At 40.8% G+C, this 20,284-nt stretch overlaps 1 protein-coding gene across 2 annotated transcripts in view; it reads left to right on the top strand.

The window, feature by feature from the left end:
• Nucleotides 1–20,284, top strand: part of LOC126259294 (atrial natriuretic peptide receptor 1-like) — a 1,315,450-nt gene that overhangs the window by 1,286,386 nt on the left and 8,780 nt on the right. For both annotated transcript variants that reach the window (XM_049955955.1, XM_049955954.1), the window contains exons 18-20: nt 1,445–1,619; nt 12,421–12,519; nt 15,418–15,509. In XM_049955955.1, coding sequence (XP_049811912.1) covers nt 1,445–1,619; nt 12,421–12,519; nt 15,418–15,509 — 366 coding nt within the window. The remainder of the gene's footprint in view (nt 1–1,444; nt 1,620–12,420; nt 12,520–15,417; nt 15,510–20,284) is intronic.

Genomic DNA, 20,284 nt, shown 5'->3' with positions numbered 1-20,284 from the left:
CGTATGTGTGGAACTGCTGTGGACCCGAAATTCAACCCTGTGGGACTCCCTTTGTGCTTTCTCCCCAGTCAATAAAATTTTATATTCTTGCAATATTGTCTCAATTTTTAAGCACAACTTTATACATTCTGTTTTTTAAGTATGGCTGAAACCAGTTGTATGTAAAGCCGTCAGTTCTATAAAACCTGAATCTTGCTAAGAGTGTAACATGTCGTGCACAATCAAACGCCTTCGAAAGGCCGCAGAAAATACTAACTGGCGATGTTTTAATGTTTAATGCTTGTAAGATCTGACGAGTAAATGTCTAAATAGTATTCTCAGAGAGCAACCCTTCTGGATCCCAAACTGTGATGTACTAAGCAAACTGTTCCTTCAAAAATGTGAGACTGTTCTTGAGTACATTACTTTTTGGAACAGCCGCTTCTTTAGTTAACAATTTACCATACAATATTGCGAGACTAGTATAAAGAACTACTTGTTTCGGCTATGTAGCACAGGCTGACCAGATCTCAATTAGAAAAAACCGGGACACTTGTGTTTATCCTTTATATTTAACTTCGTTATTACACTTACACATACTTTTTTTGTCAATTGAGGTGAAATTTTGAAATCAATAATAGGCCTATGACGATGCAGGAACTGAAAACACATGTCAAAAACGCGTCTTCACTTTGTGAATTGATAAGGGAAATGTAGGTACATTACCCATAAATAAAATTCTTTTCTTCAGAAAGAAAAAACTGATGTATACTTTTTATTGTAATACCCTGGATATGCTTCCAGCAATATTTAGTCACTTACTAGGTATTTAGGTATAGTTTGTTGACCCTAAAAACTATGTAATATTACTAACCAGTAATCAGACAAAAATTATACATTCCATATTAAAATTTACGATTTCGTTTGACCGTTAGGCAAGTGTGCTTTCATGACAATAAGCACTACCAACACACATCACATTGCTCACATTATTCACAAAATTAACTTCCATATGGCTGCAGTCCTGGTAAGGGAAATGGTTTAAACTAAGTGATGCCCCTTTGTAGCTCCTTTGGATTAGTTTTTTCTTGTCTCGAGGGCCACAAAGTGGAAGGGGTAGGTAATGCTAATATTATTTTCAATATATCTCTTTAGGCAGAAGACTAATTAAACAAAATGCTACAGGTGTACGTATTGTGAAAATATATATTTCTGTGACGTTCTACTTGTACGAAACTTGTTTTGCACGAATATTTAATTGATTGGGAAGTATAACTGCTCTCATTTCGTTTCTCGGCTAAAAATCGGGACAGTCATGTGTCCCTAATGATTTTCTCTGGACACCAGGACATTTTTGTGCCAACCTGGACGTCCGGACAACCTATGCTAGTACGGTGATAATGTTGAAACTTTTCCCCCGTGTAGTGACGCGAGTTCACTGCTACAGTGTTTTGTTTCCCTGCAGGTTGAGACGATCGGCGACGCGTACATGGTGGTGTCGGGGCTGCCGGTGCGAAACGGTACACAGCACGCCCGCGAGGTGGCACGCATGGCGTTGGCGCTGCTGCAGGCCGTGCGGGGATTCACCATCCGCCACCGGCCGCACGACCAGCTCAAGCTGCGCATCGGCATCCACACAGGTAGGCAACCCGGCAACACACAGCAGTGACGTGCGTCGCCTTTCACGATCGTTAGGTGGCGTGGCTGAGAAGACAATGACCCAATCCAACCCCACATGTCGAAACCTACCATGAGACTTTTTATACAGGAGGAATACGTCGAAAGAAATCCATTGTCCAGGTTTTATCTGCTAAGACGCATTTAACAAAAATGTGGAAGTGACTTATTTTTTTCTGCGCGAAGATCAGCTTATAATAACAGTTTGCAGAGCCATTCCTGCATACCGCATGCCCCGACGAATGAGAAGAAATGGATGTGACGAGAGAATCTAGAGCAATAATCCTGAGTGCTAACACACAGATTTTATGCACCTGCACCAGTGTCACTCTTTTTAAAAACCTCCAGCTTATATCGCCAGCTAGACTGTTGCGGATATACAATGAATAGCCAAAGATACTGGTACACCTGCCTAATAGCGTGTAGGGCCCCTGAGCACGCAGAAGAGCCGCAACACGACGTGGCATGGACTCGACAAATATCTGAAGCAGTACTGGAGGGAATTGCCACCTTGAATCCTGCAGCGCTGTCCATAAATCCGTAAAAGTACGAGGGGGTGAAGATTTTTTCTGAACAGCACATTCCAAGGTGTCCCAGATATGCTAAATAATGTTCGTTTCTGGGGAGTCTGGTGGCCAGTGGAAGAGTTCAAATTCAGAAGAGTATTCCTAAAGCCTCTCTATAGCAATTCTGGACATGTGGGGTGACGCTGGAACTGCCCAAGTCCGTCGGAAAGCACAGTGGACATAAACATATGCAGGTGATCAGACAGGATGCTTACATACGTGTCACCTGGCAGAGTCATATCTAGGCGTATCAGGGTTCCCAAATCACTCAAACTGCAAGCGCCCGATACCATTCCAGACTCGCACCAGCTTGAAGAATCCCATGCTGACATGCAGGGTCCATGAATTCATTAGGTTGTCTTCATATACGGTCACGTCCATCCACTCGACACAATTTGAAACGAGACTCGTGCGACCAGGCAACATGTTTCCAGTCATCAACAGCCCAATGTCGGTGTTGATAGGCCCAGCCGAGACGCAAAGCTTTGTGTAGTGCAGTCACCAAGAGTATACGAGTGGGCCTTCGGCTCCGAAGCCCATTTCGACGATGTTTCATTAAATGGTTCGTACGCTGACACTTGTTGACGGGCGAGCACTGAACTCTGCATCAACTGGCGGAAGGGTTGCACTTGCGAATTGTTGAACGATTCGGTCATTGGTGGTCCCGTTCTTGCAGGGTCTTTCTCCGGCCACAGAGATGTCGGAGATCTGATGTTTTCCAGATACCTGGTGTTAACGGTACACTCGTGAAATGGTCGTATGGGAAATTCCCCACTTCATCGCTACCTCGGACATGGTGTTCCATCGCTCGTGCGACGACTATAACGCCACTCTCTAACTCGCTTAAATCTTGATAACCTGTCATTGTAGCAGCAATAACCGATCTAACAACTGCGCCAGACACTTGGTGTCTTATATAGACGTTGCCGACAGCTGCATCTTATTCTGACTGTTTATATATCTCTGTATTTGCATTCGCATGCCTATACATGTTTCTTTGCCGCTTCACTGTAATTCTTACAACGGAGATTTCGAGAGTAATGAAAATACCACGGTATCGTTTGATGTCACATTACAAATGGATTTCATTAATTCAGATTTTAGATCCTTGAAATTGAATCTTTCTTACGCAAACATCATTTTTTAAAAAAATCCTGTCGCATAGTTCTGAAAATAATTTTTGAATTTTGTATACCTTACCTGCAATGCAACAGTTCCTTCTGTATACCCTATGGTCTTCAAAAAAATGTATAGCACTGCTGAATGATGAAAGCAAACATTTTCCATGCACGAGACACACCTAACAAAAGGAAACGTAGTGAATTCAGGTACTTCACAGTAATTACTAGTTTTATTCAGATACAGGTGTGATGTAGTAAGAAATGTTCCCCACTCGTTGTTCTGGATACTGTGCAGCACACCGGACATTCTTTCTAGATCATATTCCTAAACCTTACAATGCAGACTTGTAGTGCACACATGACTGAAGTTTAAGACTACTGTTAAGCTGATAAGCCAGAAATGACAAAGATTTATCTGAAATTATATCGTCTGATAATTTCCTCGCTAATTCTTTCCACTGTCGTAAAATTTTTAGTAGAGCGGGTGAATCACGTTACTTGTTTTGTGCGGCATATGCATTATATCAACATGCATTATATCAAACATATATTTGTTTGTCTCAAAAGCAGATACATCTTTTTGTCCAGGCCTAGAGTCCACCAAAGCAAATGAATTATTTTCTGCATCTCGTAAGATGTTTCGATTGAAATCCTGAAAATCATCCTTTCTGTTTTTACAGCTTTAATACGTCGATTACAAGCTATTTGCAACTAACCAATCTTTTCTTTTAATTTTCTTGAGTTTTCTGAAGACAGATATAAGGCTGCAGAACCAGTAAGAGACTTGTTCATTCCATTGTTGTATATGAACGTCTCATAACACTTATCAGTTGCACAACCGACTCACGTTTTTCTCTCGCCTCAAAATGATAAAGCGCGGTTCTGTCCCGAATCATGATTGATCATCGATGTACATAAAAGTTGTGGAGATAACAGCAAATTTCAGCTTCACATCAGCAACATATTTATCTATCGTACTGACGTTTAATAAGTTGACCTCTGTATGTGAAGTACATAAAATAGTCGCTGTATCTGGATCCTGGTCCAGCTACTGCGAGGTCTGGAATGTTACTATGGAATTTGGCAAGGCTAGTTTCAGAGGGTGGCCGGATGCACTTGCTGTCGCCACACCGTACCCCCAAGGGACAGAATTAGTTTACCCCAGCTGTCTGTGTCCAGTGGAAACCATGAAATAGCGAGAACATGTGTCAGAAGTATGTGAGTCGTGTAAGTGAGGCGAGACTTGGGGACCAAACCGGTGTTCACATAATGGGATGTGAAAATCCGCCTGAAAACCACATCCAGGCTGGCCGGCACACCAGCCCGTCGTCGTTAATCTGCTGGGTGGATTCGATCTGGGGCTGGCGCACCTACCCGAGTCCAGGAAGCACCGCATTAGTGCTCTCGACTAACCTGGCGAGTCACATAAAATAGTCTTTCAAAATTTTCAACATTTTATTCTGTATGATTTCTTGAATCTGCTTAAGCACATCGAAAGAGCAAGGAAATTAGCAACATTCATCTCATATACGATTCAGAGGGTCAGTCTCGTAAACGTCCATCGGCAATGGCGCATTGTCTCTCACGACTCGTTCTAAATCTTTCGAACAGTTTTCCGTTCACATTGTCACGGGTTTCATTTTTTCGTATATTTGTTATTTCATGTGTTAGCATTTGTATAATTCCTGTGAGATTTCCCGAAACATAACAGGGTTTGGACATTGTTTAACCTTAAGTTTTTTCTCCTTTCTTCACTTAAAAAATATTTCACAGTCATTTCCTTGTCGCTAAAGGCTATTATAGTTTACATGATCTTTCGGCAAAGACATGCATTCTTGTTGCAAGCTCTTATTAGTACAACTATTATCGTTAGAAGCACAGTTCACGGAATCGTCGGAGTTATTTACTACTTCTTCTAATGACTCCTCAGTTTAAAACTATCAGCATCGTTTTAAGGAATATCGAAGAAATGAACTAACAAATAACACATATCTAGAGCTTCTGAAGAAGTGGGGAATTCGATTGTGGATAACATTCTTCGTACTTCATCTGTGCAAGACTTAGAACGTTAACTGGATTCCACATTATTATGAAAGTCTGGAATCTGTATAAAGACAGGTGCCTTTATTTGGCATGTACAGTAAGTATATGACCAAAGTATGCAGACGCCTATTTATGGACAGTAAAATAGTATTTATCTACACTTTGCCATTGTGATGAAATCTTCTGCATATACCTTCTATGAGTTATCTGAATGTTATGAAGAGGTCTCTACCATCCTGCCCCATTCTTTTTAACTCCCTACACACAGTCATTGTGCTCGTTAGACTGTTGGTATTGCTTTGGAAGTCACAGAACACGGATGGTTCTTTCCGTGGATTCCTGCTGTCTTTTGCAATCGTCTCCTCAATTATGGAAACACGTTTGAAAGTTAAATGGTAAAATTCTAAACTCGCATTTGTGTCTGGTTAGTATTGAAAAATGTATAACTTATTTTGTCATTGATACATGTAAATCTCAGTGCAGCATCGGAAATATGTTAATACTGAGTATTGAACGAAGAATGTGAAGCGTACACTATGCGATAGGAAATATAGGCTACCCATTACATCAAATAATTCGCCTGCGAGAGAGCAATTTGTTTACAATGAAATTTACATATGTTATTTGACTGCGAAACAAATGAATCAGATTAACGTGTTGGCCCTGAATATTGTTAATCTTTATCTTTAGTCTTGTAAACAATAACTGTACCAGAACTGTTAATTTAATTACACAGCAAATGAATCTAAAATTTAGCTCATCTGACTTTCTGATAAAACTGCTTGAAAACTCACAAGGTAGCACTTTGTCCAGATCTACTGGTATTGTGCCTCTGACGTAATATAATATTATTCACAAGTAACAACCTGACAATCACTGTGTCTTACAATGGACATTAATTTGGATGATAATTAAATTTGTTAACCTACCTTTGAGAAAGGAACGCTTGTCGGCTCTGCAACTTGTAACTATTAAGGTAACTGTCAAAAATCCGATTTCATTTACCGTACTTCCGATGTACAATCCAAGATAGTGTCTTATCACTTTAAAAAAAAGAATGCTTCTGCAGCACACAGATCGCCATGTGCAATGCGACTATACAAACACATTCATAATGGTAAAGGATGGAAAATGAGGACTAAACGTAACAACTGATAAATGAGAACAAAGACTCCAAGTATAACTTGCTCCATAAATCCTAATAACAGTACACTCTCTCATAAAACGTTAGTAAAATATTTCTTAGTAATTTACCTGTGTACAATTACGTTCCTTGACACTTGTTTTAATTACAAGACAATAACGAATATTGCATTACAAAATTTCTGCACCAACTTCAATCATACGCAATGTTCTAACAATAAAAAACTACACAATTACAAATACAAAAGAAACTGGATTACCTTATACGTCGGGTTACGTAATTGCTCCATTGATACAATTCCACTCACTCAATATTTTTCACCAATACATATTGTTATAATACCCTTTTTAAATAATGCTACCCCACACTACACGCTAGGCCAGCATGCATCCTTTTCAAACCAACTACATTTCCAGACTGTCTGACACACTGACTATTACTCTCTTCAAACGAAGTAAACTCTCTGACCAACGACTGTGGTATCAGAAACAGAAAAGAATGTGGTTATATCGATACTATATAGGTTGAGTACATTTATCAAATTTACAACTTCATTCACATTAATGGTCAAAACTTCCTGAAAACCTTCATTAAAAATAAGACAATCCTCCTTCACCTTGTATATCAGTACATAAAATCGGCCTGGTCTTGGTCCAACAGTAGTTGTTCCTCCACACTTCCAGTTCACATTCCGAAAACTAGCAGTCGACCTGGGCAGCTTTAGAAGAGATGAAATGGCCCTTAAGGGTTTGGTACCCAGGTCACTGGTCCAAGCTCGAAGTTACTGAGCATTCCCAGTAGGCACCCCTGCTGCTGCTTCATCTCTACTGAGAGCACCATGCCTCCCCCACCCCATATAATGAACGAAGCAAATGCAATGAATATCGATTTAATTTTGTCTCTATACAGCAAAAGCGACTGTTAATGATTCCAGATATTAAACTGTTTGCAAATTAGAGCGAATAGTAAATGAAAAAAGATGGTGTGAGCGAAATTATCAAAGAAAACTGAAGATCGTTTACGAATTACAATCTGGGTGTGTCGTATTGTCCGCTTACGGATGCGCCGACAACCTAGGATACACCATCCACTCAAAAGTGTCCGGTGATGCCCTTGTAATGCGGAATTGACAACTAGATGTCATGAGAGGCGGATCCGCCACTATAAAGGAGACTGGTAAAGTTGCATTGTCAGTAGAGTAGTAGTAGAAACGCAGTGGCCCAGTGGTTCGGTCAGGGGAGTTCAGTGACATCTAACGTGGATCAGTCACTGGAAATCAATTCAATAACCTTTCAATCAGGGACATTTCAACCCTTCTAAATCAGTCAAACTCGACTGCTGGCGATGTGGCTGTGAAGTGGAAACGAGAAGGAACAAGCACAGGTAGACCCAGGAAACTCGTGTACTGACGAACAGGAATCGTCAAGACGAGCAGAGGGGTCACTGTAAAGGAGTCACTCGTGAGTTCAAAAGTGTTACCAGCAGAGCTCTAAACACAGTGACACTGCGCAGAGAGTTAAAAAGAATGAGGAACAATGGTCCAGTCGATCCTCATAAGTCACGTATTTGTATAGTCATCTCTAAGCGACGCTTGAGGTGGTGTAAAGCGATATGCCATTGGCCAATGGATGACTGGAAAAAGGAGAATTTGATTGCTGAATCACTCTGTACCGTGTGAAACGCCGAGGGATGTGTCAGCTGGGTTACGTGAAGGCCTGGAGAAATTTACCTATCAACAAAGGCAGTGCCAACAGTGAAGTACGTAGATGGTTGTGTTACGATACGGGAGTCCTTATCGTTATTAGGGTGTGGTCCCCTTGTCCAACTTAAGGAAACGGTACTTGAACCAGGGTACAAACTCATTTACAACATTGTGTACTGCGTGCAGTAGAGAAACAGTTTGGAGACAATGACTGTATCAACATGACAGTGCACCCAGTTACAAAGCATCACCTGTGAAGCAATGTTCCTGGAATGGACTAATCTGCCCAGAATCCCGACCGACATCAACCCAATGAAAGACCTTTGGGATGAGTTAGAACGTCGACTTCACTCCAGGCCCCATTGTGTGGCATCACTTTGTTCTCTGGTTTTGGCTCTTGAAGATGAATGGTCTGCTACAGTCATGCAGACACCTACTTGAAAGTTTCCCCAGCAGAATTCACCGAGTCATGATGGCGGAGGGTGGACTCACCTCATGTTGATGACCATTTACATTTGTCCAGATACTTTTGATCAGATAGTGTGTGTGACTGCATATTTCTCCATTGCCTGACGGGCTACGAATTGGTCAGTTTTCAATATAAAAAATTTCATATTGTCTTTGCAGCAAAAAATTTTGACAGTTCTTTTTTTTGTATATTCTTCATGTAGTAAAAAAATGTCAGGGCAGGTTTACACATGTCATATCTGATCGTTCCCCTGTGAGACGTAACATTACTAGTATTTCAAAATTTATCATCTGTTACTGTTAGGAACAATGGCAGCTCAGAAATTAGCCAAAACATTTGCTTAAAGACTGCGTGTAACGGAAAAGTATGGTGAAAATCCGAGAATTTCACGGGGACACATTTGTAGGATGATTTTTTTTACTAGTTTCGCAATTACTTAACCCGGCAACGAGGCACATAATCACTTTGTTCTGTGTTTGGTAATCATTTAACTTTAGAAGCAAGACTGTATGCAACTGGTTTATAGAATTTCTATGGGTCGCGCTTCAACGATAAATTTGACCAAACTCGATAGTTATTCTAGGAATCAGCGCGCTGTGCGTAACCTGATTGAAGAGGATTGGTATGTGCCTTACCACGAGGTAGATTCGTCCTTAGACGCACGAAAGGCTTCAATTCACTCGATTTTGTATGAGGGTTTAGCTGCGAAAAGCGTCTATTCCCGATGGCTGATGACTAAATCTCAGAAACACTCTCGTGTTGACTGGTGTAAGGAAATACGCAAAAATTATAAAGAGAATGTTTTCTTTCTTTTTGTAATTCGTATCAGAAACATAAGTGTAAAGAAATATACAAATGATACGTCAGACTGAGGAGCTATTAGCTACAACCGGCTACCAGCAGAGTCCTCAACTGGACTCTCTTCGTACAGCCAGCTGACAATTACACGACATGTGTCTCGGCTGTGAAGTGCAAAGGGGCGGTTAAACACAGAAATGGACGAGCTTAAAGTAAGACGAAAACCCAAAGTACTCTTTCTCATCTCATTGAATATGCAAATGTGTCGTTAGAGTTTCATGGTTCAACCATAATTAACTATTTCCAATTCATGGCGGGATGATACAGCAACCAGTGATAAGTGTTTTGAAGAGATAAACGGTCTCCGTTCCCAATAAGGCTTTATTATTTTATATTTTGTCAAAAAAACCTTTCGCCTTGTTTAAGGCATCTTCAGATTGGTTGGCGCAACAGAGTTGAACATATAGGCTGTCGTCCATGTAAATCTCTTAGTAGGCGAACGCCGTTTTCAATATTTTAAAAACACTGCGCTTATCCCCTATGTAAAACAGTGCTTCGTTCAAATACGTAAAAGTCCTCAGTAGGTAGCTGCCCCTCTCGAGTTTTAAAAAACTTTACCCAGTGCCCTTGAGGAGTTTAAAGCGCACGTAGACAAAAGAATATTTAAGAATTGAAAAAGATGAACGACATCCATTGGCTACACAGGATGTGTATAAAATTCTTGTAGTTGTGGGCTAGTATGTGTTGGTACCACGAAAATAAGCATTAACACCTGTTAAGTTTAGTTGAACGTAAGAAGAATTGCCATCTGAGACTTACAGATAAATTTGCCCGATTTCATGACTCTTGGCCAACGAGGAGGGCCCTATAGACTTGGGTGAGTTAGTTTGCAAATATCAAAATATGTGAAATAATTGGCCGTATCTTTTGCTCGCACTGCGTTACAAGCTGATGTTTACGACACCGCTTAGTGTCTAATGCCCTTAACTTTAGACGTAAATTTTAACTTGATATGTCTACCTGTTTCTGAGAAAAAGACTTCTTAACAGTCCGACAGACCGACATAGGGAAGCGAAGTGATCCTGTAAGGGTTCCGTTTCTACCGATTGATGTGCAGTGTCATAGCAGACCCTTACCAGGTAGACGGTCCGCACAACAGACAAGCAAGGTGGGCTGCCGACCTCCCTTCAAGAGCTCATTTCAAAAACTCGCCAGTGAATATAAACATCAACAAGTCTTCAGCATAAACACGGCACTACTTCGTGAAATGCCATGTGACAGATATCAAGCAATTGGAAATACTGTGACTAGGTGTAGCACTCCACAGAATCGATGTTATAAGCACGTTAGCAGAGTGAGACAGACAGTATGTACCTATAGCTACGACAGCTCCGACCAATATCTATGCCGGCTATAGCCCAGTAGACACTCGCCGTAAATTTCTGTAGAATTTTATATCTTCTTGGGCGCAACGCCATTTTGGAATTGTGGAGCGTAGTATTCTCTTTGTTATTATTTCTTTTCATTGTCTTGTAACTTTTATCTGGCTTTTGTCACCACAACAATTACTGTGTTTCGTGTTGTTCTTGGGTTTAGTAATTATTGGGCGCAAAGAAGGCGTTTTAGTTAAATAAATTGTGGTCACACTTGATCGTTAGTTCTTTCGTGCCCACACTACATGCGGAACCCTAAAAAGGAAACTCGGCCTACGACTGATCCATGTAGCAGTGGTGAGAGGACACGCCTCCAGGACTTCTTTTGATTCCCGCGGACGAAATACTGCTGTCTGTCTCAAAATAAGTAGCCGTCGCATTTGTCTGAGCACTATGTCAAAGTCGGCAGTATCAAAACCTTTGGTGAAATCTAGTAGCATCTATATCGTGACATCATGATTATCCCTGGCGTGTATCAGGTCATCACTGGCTGTAATTAATGCCGTGTTTGTGCTGTGGTGTTCGTAAAGTCTGGATTGACATCTGTCATATACATAGAATTTGCATAAGTGCCAAGCAATTTGAACGCGGACAATACATTCCAGGGCTTCGGATGCAGGGGAATTATGTTGATTGCCATGTAATCACATGGCGATTTCGGCTTCTCGATCTTAGGGATAGGTCAGACTACGTTTCTTTTCCATGTAGTCGGATGTGTTCTACCCATGAGATTAACCAACCAACGAACCAACGGAGATTCTTCCATAGGGTCGTATCGCTTCACCCTAGGTTTCGAGAGTGTCTGATTTAGACACTAGGAACTCATCTGTTTAACCTGTTTCGCAGCTTTCTGTATTAGTCCTAACGTTCAAGTTTCGGATTTGCCTCGAAATGTCTGTTCTTCGTCGTTTGACGCAATTCAGTTGTCAATCAACGAACAGCAGGTTTTCTCACACGGATTGGACGTACAGGAGTGTGTTTCTCGTAGAGAGTAGTGAGTTTATCATAAGTTCATAGATCTCTGCCATTAATTGTAGGCTCTCTGCTTATTTGGCACCATTAATCAGAAGCAAGAGACAAAGACAAACGTCCGATTATTCTTCATCATGAGATGAACACCTGAATTAATTCATTGTTTGACAGAGAAAACCATCTCATTAACCGAAGTCAATTCATGTATCTCCCAACGGCTTCTCTTTGTTCCTTTACATTAAACAAAAATAATGCATGGACAGCGATTGTCTTCACCTCCAGTAACTTTCGTCCCATTCGAAGACCATAGTCTTAGGGTGCCACTATCAGAATGGAGGAAATGTTTATAGGGCTACTCTGATCACATGCAAAAGTGTGTACATTTTAAGGCAGACTAGTTTGAGAAAAAATAAATGGGATTGAATCAGAAACGTTTTTTATGACAAAGTTGAAAGGTACCCTCGTGTTGCAACTTACACTGGTCGTGCAGCGCTGACGATGTGCGGCTTGTTTCAGGTCCCTGCGTGGCGGGCGTGGTGGGCCACAAGATGCCCCGCTACTGCCTCTTCGGGGACACCGTCAACACCGCCTCCCGCATGGAGTCCAACGGCCTGCGTGAGTACCACCCGACTGTTCACAACTAATGTATCGAACCAGCCTAGCGCCCACTGTTTCCCTCGCCTGGCCTGTATAGTCTACACAGTTTTCTACTTTTTTGTTTTTCTTTAATCGAAATTATATGTTTTATACCCATCCTTCATGTGTAAATCTGCACACTGAGCAAACAGTTAAATAGCTTTCTTTGACCTAATTTACAAATTACAACATTTTCTAAATTTTTCGCTCTATTTAAGAGCACAGAATCATGGTCTTTTCCGAATATACTTCTGCCCAAAAAGCGGTTCTGGTAGCTGAAGTCAGATGTTTTTTTTAATCCAGTATTTTCAGTTCTTTCATCACTTACCACTCTTTCTTTAGTTCTAACCGAGAAGTCAAATACAAATATTTATAGATTAAGCTTTGAAATGTTTCAAGATAACGAAATATTTTCATAAAAATTTTCAAGTCCTATATCACATCTTTGCGGGTATAATTTCCAAAAATAGGAATTTTCACAGACTTACCTTTCAAAATGATTTCATTATGAGATATTTTTATGAAAGTTTTTATCCCCTGTTTCACCCTCTTAGGGGTTTTAATTTCCAAAAACACTCAAACACCTATTTTTTATTTCTAACTGAGTAGTCAAATACCAATTCCCATATATATGTAGCTTACAAATGGTTTAGTAGTGCTTTACTTATGTTTTATTTTTATAAAAGTTTTTCAGTCTCTGTTTCACCCCATTATGTGTTGAATTTTTAGAAACACTGAAACACGTGCTTGTTATGTCTGACCAGGAATCCAAATACCAGTTTCCTTAGTTCTAGCTTCAAAATTGCCTTAATACCGACATATTTTCAAAAAATATTTCAGCCCCTATTTCGCCACCTTATGGGGTGGAATTTCGAAAGAAACCTTTTCAAAGAATGCCTATCATATAACGTCAACACCATCTGCAAATTTCAGGTATCTGTCCTAAGTTTGGGGCTTCTCCATGAAGAGTTAGTCATGACATTTCCTTTTATGTAAAGAGATTACCGTCAGACACAGTGTTCAACTTATCCTCAGCGAGTGAGTGCATTACACTATAATTTTTGGAATTCTACCCTGTTTAGTGCATGGTTTCGAGAAAGAGAAGCAAGGAGACAAAAGATTATTTAGACTCTGAAACCAGTACACACAGATGTGAACTTACTACAACGTTGAATTTTGATGTACAACATTCTTCTTTGACTAAAAATGGTTTTATGGCTCACCAATACTGTTACTTGGGGGAACATGTTAATAGTCTTCAGTGAAGACTGTAATGATTAACGAGCAATAGGAGAAAAATTTTACGTTGATATTTGCTTACGTTCATAGCTCTCAAAACTCCACTGAACAAAAATTTGAAAAAAAAAATCCCACTTTTACTACTACAGCCATACTAGTAATATCGACTCTCAGCTCGTATATGCATCTTGTCTACTCGTAGTTAGTTGAGTGTCCTATATCCTTTCCATTCATGTAATGTTACTACCACTTGATTATGAAATCATACCTTCAATGTGTTCTCTTTTATTTTTACATTTCCACATAATTAGATTTCTGCAACTTCTCATCACTTTTATACATCGTTGTCTACTAGTTATCCTTCATGACAGCTTGTATTACTTCAACTTCTTCCTTACAGTGTTCTCTCTATGAGTATGTACGAATGATTTAGTCGTGTCTAAGTTTTGGGTTGCCAAAGAACCAGTATTTTTATGGACAGGGTTGGTATTATGACATATGGTCTCATTTCCGACAATAAGCAGCAGGTTGCAGATGTTTAACATGCAAAGGGTCCCCTGTAACTGCAGCACACATTTGGCAAAGGATACATTGGTTTCAGATTGTAGCAGTCACAGACATATTTATGTAACAACGGTTTTTTTGGGACAGTGTAATTGTGCAGCCTCACATATTTCCAAGAAAAGCAGTTGCTGGAACGCTTGTTGAAATCTCAACGAATCCCTACATTCAGCCTTGTGGAACAACAATTTAAATTCCCTCACCCCAGTGTATTCAATCTGTTAAGAGCCAATAATTATTCATTGCTACCACTTCATTCTCTCTTTATCCCAGTTAGAATGACACGCCCTCTCAGTACTGTTAAAATGGATCCATGAATGCTCATAAATTTCTGTAAACTGACACCTTGAAAGATTCAGTATTTCACATTTGTTTCCCCGTACCATAGTCAATGCTGAATATCATAAGAAAAATTACTATTTAGTTGAATGTTTTTCTTTTCCATGTCACGACGTTTCTACTTGTGCTACTCAAGATAAAACTGAACTCGTTGACTCATAAAATATTTGCAATATGTCATACGTATGCTCAGCTCAGAATTTTAATAAAAGAATCTAAAGGAGAGGAGAGACTGAATGGGTGTAAAACTGATTTTTGGACTTTTCGTAAACACCATCAATAACTTTGAATAAAACGTCTTTGCAAAATGTTGTGAACGAATAATGATTATACAGGTTATGCAGCAGGAATCGCCTTATAGAAACATAACACTGCAGCGCATTAAAGACGTACCGCACCTCCATTCATCACTTTAGTTTGTGTAACGTTGAAGGGGTCGACGGCGCTTTCGATCAGGGTAAATGTTGGCTACTAGTTTAGTGACAGCAAAGCCTTCCAAATCTTACAGGTGCATTAGGAGCCTGGAGGTACAGGATTTGCCAATAGGCAGTCTTCTGACCACTTTTTGATTTCAATGATGATAACAACACATGCCATGAGATTCATTGACAGAGACTACGAAAATATCTACTTTTTACAGTGTCAGGAAGTCTGTCATTTTGTGGTAAATATTCATATGTTTTTAATTAAGTAATTCGAATTATGAGTCACTCATTCATGTTCCTTTCTTTGTTTCAGCTCTAAAGATACACGTTAGTCCAAAGACTAAGGCAGTACTGGACACGTTCGAGACGTTCGAGTTGGAACTCAGGGGCGAAGTGGAAATGAAGGTAAGCACCGCAGTCCAAAGTTATTTACCTGGCGAACAAGGGATATAAAATTAATTATTCATATTGCTCTTGACACTTCATTCTGCGCCTGGAAATTAAATACAATTTTTGACCTCATTCAACAGTAACAGGAGCTTCTGCTCAAAGTATCACTGAGTGGAAATAATCTTTTATATCGATATGGAATAGGTCTATGTACTGCCGACTGCTAACTGATGGCCAACTCCAGTGAAGGAGATGGATCGCGCCTCTAACACATCAGTTTATGGGATACATCCAAGCTACACACGTACCAATCGGCGACATATATTGATGAGTCAAATGAATCAGATAATTTTGTTAATAACGTTTTGGTCGGCTTTTGGAACACAGGACATCAGCGAAAGTGCACAGCATGGATTCTATGGGTCTGTGGAAGGCGTCCGGAGATACGTGGCACAGATGCCTACGTACGCGTCACGCATTACCCGTAAATTACGGGCCTGTTCTTTGTGGGCACGAAGTGGTGCCCGAGAGTGTCACATGTGCTCCCCATGATTCATATCAGGCGAATTTGGTGCCAAAAAACATCGACGACTGTACCTTATCATCCTTTTAAACCATTGTAGCACGGTTCTGAACTTGTGACATGGGCTGTTATCGTGCTCGGAGATGCCACCACCGTTCCGGAAGGGGCTAGCACAAAATCGTGAAGTTGGTCCATTACCATGTTCTCGTAGTCTACAGCTACTTCGATTACTGTCACAGGTCCCTTACTGTGATGCCCACAGCATCATACTGCCCACACTGACTGTGTGGGCTCCGATTACGTATTTTCCATGCTTCATCACCTACCTTCAAGCTATCAGGCGACATCCAGTCTCACCGTGGTCAACGGTCTTAATGCTTTGGCCTGTGATATTGTTCAAAATATTTATGTACGCTGTTCTTAGCGGACATCTGATTTCCATTCCTAAGAGTGGAGTGGCGAGTCATCCTAGATGTAAGATGAGGGTGGCATACCTGTCATTAGACGTCCTCCTAAGTTCGTCAGTTTCCCGTGAGAGTAACGTGTTCGCTACAAAAGACGCAACTTGTCACTATGTAGTAATTAGCTGTGAGGAAACGCCATTCACTTATTCTACGTGTCCCAGTGAGTTATCATTTATATCTAGTCATAAAAATGCGAAAGGTCATTACTAAATGACTATCAATGCACCGCACATAGAAGTGTAATGATCTTGAGGGACTATCTACGACAGTACAACTGTAAGTTTTCATCCACGAATGTTGTGATTTCCATAAATACAATTTTTTTCGTATGAAAATGTAACGACTGATATGGATTCTCGTATTATTGCACCTAAAACAAAGTCTTAGTTATATTATCGAGGTACAGACCATTATACTGAATCCAGGCGTGAAAATTTAGTTTATTACAACGGCAATAACAGTAATTATAAGAAATGCTGTGTTGGCAACGTTTGGTGATAAGGCCCATTTCAGTATCCGGTATCACAAAGAAAACCACTACAGAAATTTGATTTTTGTAGTGATAGTGGTGGTGATGGTCGTCGTCTTAAGAGATAGCTGTATCGTACGTAATGATAGACACATTTGCATGAGGCCAGTCAGTTATCTCCATAATTGCCTGCAGCCTTAGCTAGTCTTCTGCCATCACTGGGAGAAAATGCCAAACAGTGAAACAACTATTATAGTTTTCTGTAAAATAGCTAATAACGTATAATAAAGTACTAATTTCAAACAAGAGCCCGTTAGAAATGGTGAAGTTCTCTAAGTTGCTTGTAATCATCTTTTACAAACTTACTACTACCTACTTTTACAATTATAACTGAATACTTTATTTCATAAAAAGTAGTCACTAGTACTAAGCTTCTGATATACATGGTGTAAATTTTAAGTTGACAAACCAGAATAACTCGAAAAATAAGATTCACAGGAAAAAATGTGTAGAATTCTAAGTCGATTATTTTCGAGGGGGACATCTACTGGTGCAAAAATTAGCCCGCCCCCCCCCCCCCCCCCAGACCCCTGGGGGCGGGGCGGGAGGCAACTTTAAAATTTCAAATGGGAACCCTAATTTTTTATTGCAGAATCAGATTCTACATAAAAAAACAACGTACATTTTGTCTTAAACATTTGTTTTGATTCTTGGTAGTTGACTCTGTAATTCAAGAAAATCCATGTTCACGTTTTTGCGTCTAAAATGATTACGGATGAATAAAAAATACTTATCTACTTCATAAATTTTGATTCGCTAAAACAAATAGGCTGGGGTTTGAGAGGGAGGAATTAGAGTTTTGCAAAATTATACGAAACTGAGGAAAAAATTAATATTTGGGTCAACATTTTTAAAACTCTAGTTCCTCTCTGTCAAACCCCACCGTATGGGGAGAGAGGGAGAGTTTTAGTCTTAGCGAATCAAAATTTACGAAGTAAATAAGTATTTTTTATTTATGCATAACAGTTTTACACGCATAAATGAGGGCATGGATTTTCTTAAATTACAGCGCCAACTAACAAGAATGAAAACAAATGTTTTAGACAAAAGGTACGTAGGTTTTTTTTATGTAGAGTATGATCCTGCTATACAAAATGGGGGTTCCCATTTGACATCGTAAAGTTTCCTCCCGCCCCACTACCAAGGGCTTAGGTGGCGCGCTAATTTTAGCACCAGCAGATACCCCGTTCGAAAATAATCAACTTTGTATTCTACACATTTTTTTGTGTGAAGCTTATTTTTCGAGTTATTCTGGTTTGTAAATTAAAAATTTACACCATGTAGACTGATGACATACTCGTTTGCCAAAGTTTAAGGAACTTTAATCTGTAAAACTACCTGAGGTAGCGTAATAATACACGTACTAATATATTCCACGTGAAAAGTGAAGCGTGAGAGTTGCGCGGATACGAGATATACCATGAAATCGGGCATTGCTGAGCAGTTGCGCTCTTCGATATCCCTCTGCAAGTGATACAGAGGACGTCAGTGATAAGAGTGACGACATGACGGGTAGTGGCTTCTCCTGGGTTAACTAGCGCTCTACAGAGTTCAGAAGGCGACTGAGCTGGTGGTGTTCAGTGTTGTGATACTTCAAACCTCACACTCTACGCATGATGTCCGCAGCTCGTGTTGTGGTGCCTCTGGATCATAGGTTCAAAAATGGTTCAAATGGCTCTGAGCACTATGGGACTCAACTGCTGAGGTCATTAGTCCCATAGAACTTAGAACTAGTTAAACCTAACTAACCTAAGGACATCACAAACATCCATGCCCGAGGGAGGATTCGAACCTGCGACCGTAGCGGTCCTGCGGTTCCAGACTGCAGCGCCTTTAACAGCACGGCCACTTCGGCGGGCCCTGGATCATAGGGTCCCGGGTTCGATTCCCAGTTAGGTCGGGAATTTTATTCACCCGGGCACTGGATGTATGTGTTGTCCTCATCATCTGATCATCCCCTCATTATCATCGAGACGTGGCGAGACTGGAAATGGGAAGATTGGGAACTTGTAGAGGCAATGATAACCACGATGTTGAGCGCCCCACAAACCAACATCATCATCATCATCTACGCTTGATCACTGCTATATGAGTGCAGGGAGCTACACAATCTGATCAAATGTGCCCTGGCACCTATTAGGGGAGTTTAACATGGGATGTGTCCACCCGTCGCCCTTGTGAAATCTTGAATTCCGCTTGGAACACTTTCAGTGGAGTGTCTGGATATTTGTGGAGGAATGGCAGGCCGTTAGTCCTGAGGAGCCGAAACCAGAAAAGGCGATGTTGGGGGTTGGGGTCGGGAGCGAAGTCGACTTCCTGACAACTCCTCCCAAAAGGGTCCCATTGGATTCGGAACACTGGGCAGGCCAGCCCATTTCATGAACGTTATTTTCCCCAAACCATAGCCTCACAGATGTTGCTATATGACAGGGTGCACTGTCGTGCTGATACAGTCACCGTTTCCGGACTGTTCCTCTATTGATTCCACAACACAATGCTGTAAAATGTGTTCGTATCAGTCCCCGCTGAACGTTTTCATAAGTGCAATAAGTTGATCGCACTCTAAACGCGAAAAACACTCCACCACCTTCTCCGCATTTTACTCTTGGAACTATACATGATGACAGATAATATTCTCAAGGCACAGTCATACCGAAACTCTCTGATTGGATCGCCACATGGTACTGCTTGATTCATCACTTGAAATCCGGCCATCCACAGTCCAATGGCGTCGATCTTTACACTGTCTCAGGTGCCACTGAACACCGACTGCAGAAACGTGTGGCTTATGTAGAGCTGCTCGACCATTTCACCACGTTCTTTTTCAGTTCCTACCCACAATCATTGTGCTGAACTGCTGGTAGCACTTGGGAACTAACAAGTGGTTCCTACTTCTGTTATCATGCGACTGTTTTAGAACCACAGTCCGCAATGCTTCACGATCCCTGTCCACCATTACATGAAGCCTGCCTGGTCATAGGATAGCTGCGGTTCTTCCTTCACCCTTCCACTTAACAGTCACGTCATCAACAGACAACACGGATAGCTTTAGAGGGACTGAAGTGTCCCTGATGGATTTGTTAGCCAGGTGATATCCAATGAGTAGCCAAGTTCTAAGTGTGTGACCTCTCCCGACCGATCCATTACGCTGTTACTGCTTGTCTACTGACAACGCAATACACCTCGCTTCCTTTTATTCTGGCAGTTTCGCTTCTCGTGACCTCTAATGGTCAATTCCTCATTACATAAGGGCACCCAGATTCTTTGGATCAGA

This window comes from Schistocerca nitens, chromosome 5 (assembly GCF_023898315.1).
Source record: "Schistocerca nitens isolate TAMUIC-IGC-003100 chromosome 5, iqSchNite1.1, whole genome shotgun sequence".
Taxonomy (NCBI): domain Eukaryota; kingdom Metazoa; phylum Arthropoda; class Insecta; order Orthoptera; family Acrididae; genus Schistocerca; species Schistocerca nitens.
Note: the sequence above shows the minus strand (reverse complement) of the source record. Positions and strands in the feature narration are given on the sequence as shown.